This window comes from Nematolebias whitei, chromosome 15, assembly GCF_014905685.2.
Source record: "Nematolebias whitei isolate Nwh7 chromosome 15, NemWhi1, whole genome shotgun sequence".
In the NCBI taxonomy this organism is placed as follows: Eukaryota; Metazoa; Chordata; class Actinopteri; order Cyprinodontiformes; family Rivulidae; genus Nematolebias; species Nematolebias whitei.
In genome coordinates this window covers 37,701,779-37,704,840 of record NC_056512.1, presented here as the reverse complement: position 1 = coordinate 37,704,840, position 3,062 = coordinate 37,701,779, and the positions used below count along the sequence as shown (strand labels likewise).

General features: G+C 46.0%; 1 protein-coding gene across 1 annotated transcript in view; it reads left to right on the top strand.

The window, feature by feature from the left end:
- The window catches only part of LOC119421196 (heat shock 70 kDa protein 1-like), a 5,390-nt gene extending 5,073 nt beyond the window's left edge, over positions 1–317 (top strand). The window contains exon 2 of the mRNA XM_037688578.1: positions 8–317. Coding sequence (XP_037544506.1) covers positions 8–317 — 310 coding nt within the window. The remainder of the gene's footprint in view (positions 1–7) is intronic.
- Positions 318–3,062: the final 2,745 nt, after the last annotated feature.

Below are 3,062 nucleotides of genomic sequence, written 5' to 3'. Positions count from 1 at the left end.
GGGACAGGATCTCCGCCAAGAACTCCCTGGAGTGCTACGCTTTCAACGCGAAGAGCTGCGTGGAGGATGACAGGCTGAAGGACAAACTGAGTGAGGAGGACAAGAAGAAGGTGGTGGACAAGTGTAAGGAGACCATCAGCTGGCTGGAGGACAACCAGCTGGCTGAGAAAGACGAGTACCAACACAAGCAGAAAGAGCTGGAGAACGTGTGCAGCCCCATCATCAGCAGCTTGTACCAGGGAGGGAGGCCCACTGGGACCTGTAGAGGGCAGGCCCCAGGAGGCCCCCAGGGGCCCACTATTGAGGAGATCCACTGACCTGGACCTGGACTCTGAGCTCCAGGGACTTTTGACTGAGATTCTTATTTTTGAAGTCTTGATATTTTACTGGTAAATAAAATTTCAGTTCTGTCTGAAGATTCATAACTGTAACTTTATTTTGAAATGCTCATGTTTACATTTTTACCTTTCAATGTAAAATCTGTTGTAAATATTTTTTTTTTTTTAGTTTTATTTTAGCTTTGCTAAACCGCAATAAAAACAAGGTTTGTGTTAAATGTTTTTTGTTGGTGTTTTAGAAATGGACACATAGTATGTGTATGTATATATATATATAATCTGTATTTATAAAGAAAACAAAATAAATATGTCTCATTGTCTCAATGTTTTTTTTTTTTTTTTTGTTCACTGTAAAAACATTTTTTCTGTTAACTTGGTCCTTGGGTTTCATTCTCCTTGGACACGAGAACAGGAAAGCCGAGACAAGAAGTTGGACACGTCTCTGCAGAGCAAGGTTTCTGTCAGCCAGTGGAGGTCAAAGGCCACAAGGTCCATTCAGAAGACGGAGACTGTAACTTTTTACTTTTCCTAATTTTATATAAAAATAAGGAAGTTGGAGTAAATGTCTTTTAATGTCCTCCCTGAGGCTTCCTGTGGTTCTTAACTGCAGTCCTCTTTATTCAGCTAGTGTTGAATCTTTAGCTACTTTTAGCTACTGTTTGGCTTCTTTTCGTTTCAGCTGCAGCAGTTTTGGATCCTGCTGGTATTAGGCAGCACGACGGCTCAGTGGTTAGCACTGTTGCCTCACAGCAAGAAGGCCCTGGGTTCAATCCCCGTGTAACACGGGTGAAAAGGCAAACCACCTGGTTACACCCGGTTGGACCTGGGGTCTTTCTGTGTTGAGTTGCATGTTCTTCTCGTGCTTGCGTGGGTTTTCTTCGGGTACTCCGGTTTCCTCCCACATAACAAAAACATGCATGTTAGGCTGATTCAGGCCCAGGCCTCCCTTACAAAACAGATCTGTGATCTCAGTGGGACTTGCTTGGTTAAAAAAATTTTTTTCTCATGTCTCTCCTGGGCCAGCCTCATATAACCAAAGTCCAGTTCTTCATGTTTGGATCCTGGAGCCACCAGCAGGAGGCAGCAGAGGTCCACCATCAGGTCCTCTGCAGACACCTACAGGTTCTGAGGACACCTTCAGGTCCTCTGAGGACACCATCAGGTCCACTGAGGACACCTTCAGGTCCTCTGAGGACACCATCAGGTCCTCTGAGGACACCAGAAGCTGTTACGTTTTGACAAAAGTCTCATCTTCAAACGTCTTAAAACGAGACTCTTAAATTTAATATTTTCTAAACTCGGGATCTGTTCCGTCCTGGAGAACACTGACAGGATTTACGGACAGGAAGGTGACCGCAGTACAGTGACCTCTGAGGTCCAAACTACCAATTGCACCTAATTGGAACGCAACGCCTCCACACCTGGGAGGAGGAGGAGCTTCTCTCATGAGCTTCCACAGAACCACACCCTGACCACTTCAGGTGTCACCTTGAGACTCTGTTAAAGTCACTTTCTCGGGATCCATGGAGCTTACATAACCAGCCTCTCCTTCCTCCTCCACCTCCTCTGCAGAGGAGGCGCCGGTGATTTTAGAATCCCCCACACCCCCGGTTGCTTAGCAACAGCCGCCAAGTCTCCCCGCCGCCGAGAAAGAGAAGTGTTGGTTTGTTGTGAGTCCAGGAGGAGCGGAGGTCCTGAGGAGGAGGTGAGTTTGTGTTCGTGTGGCGGTTCATCAGTTTCAGGATGTTTCAGATCTTCAAACTTCTGAAGTTTCAGCTGCAGGTGAGAAGAAAAACACTTCAAAATAAAACACAAGGACATTGGTTTTAAAGTTGGACACTTTTCAAAACAAAACACTAGGATGTTTAAGGACACTTAAAGATCATCCATCGTCCATCCATCCATCATCCAGTATCCATCCATCACCCATCCATCTGTCCATCATTCAATTTGATTCAATTCAGAAATACTTGATTGATCCCAAAGGGAAATTAAATGTTGGTGTAACTCGTTATCCACGTTTCATTAAGAGATGTTATAGATACTGATGGTTGTGGGCAGGAAGGATCTCTTGTCAAGGTCTGTCCCACAGTGGATCTGAAGAAACAGGTCACATATGCCGTCCGATCCGTCCACCCAGACTCAGCTGGTCTCTCGTTTCCCCTGGGCTGCAGGATCGTCCGAATGCCAGGCAGAACTCCTCCCAGAATGATGGCCACTCCTCCCTGCAGCGCTCCTCGTCGCTGCGGACAGCCAGCTGCAGGTGCAGAGGGACGATCCTGGTCCTTCTGCTGTCATGAGCTGCGTTTCCCGCTAGTTCCAGGATCTCAGTGGTCAGGCACTCGAGCACAACTGGCAGGGAGACGGGAATGCATCCACGAAACCTCCTTTTCAACTCATTTAAGATTTGGGCCTGTAGTTGAGATATTATTTGAGCTTTGAGATGTTAATCAGCAGCTCCCGGTTGTAAAAACCATCTTGTTGTCATGGTCATAACAATTGTCCAAAAGTAAAAAGGTTTCAGTAAAAATCCTTCCAGCTGCACAGCGTCCGATACCAGAGGAAACAATCATCACAAACATGTGATTTACATCCAACAAAAGAGGAATTAAAGTTTCCAAAAGCAACAGCTCAGAATGAGAGTAACAGCTGCTCCAACATGCAGCCACCCTGAGAGGCACAATACTGAGCATCTGTCAGATGGTCAGAATCATCCATCCATCA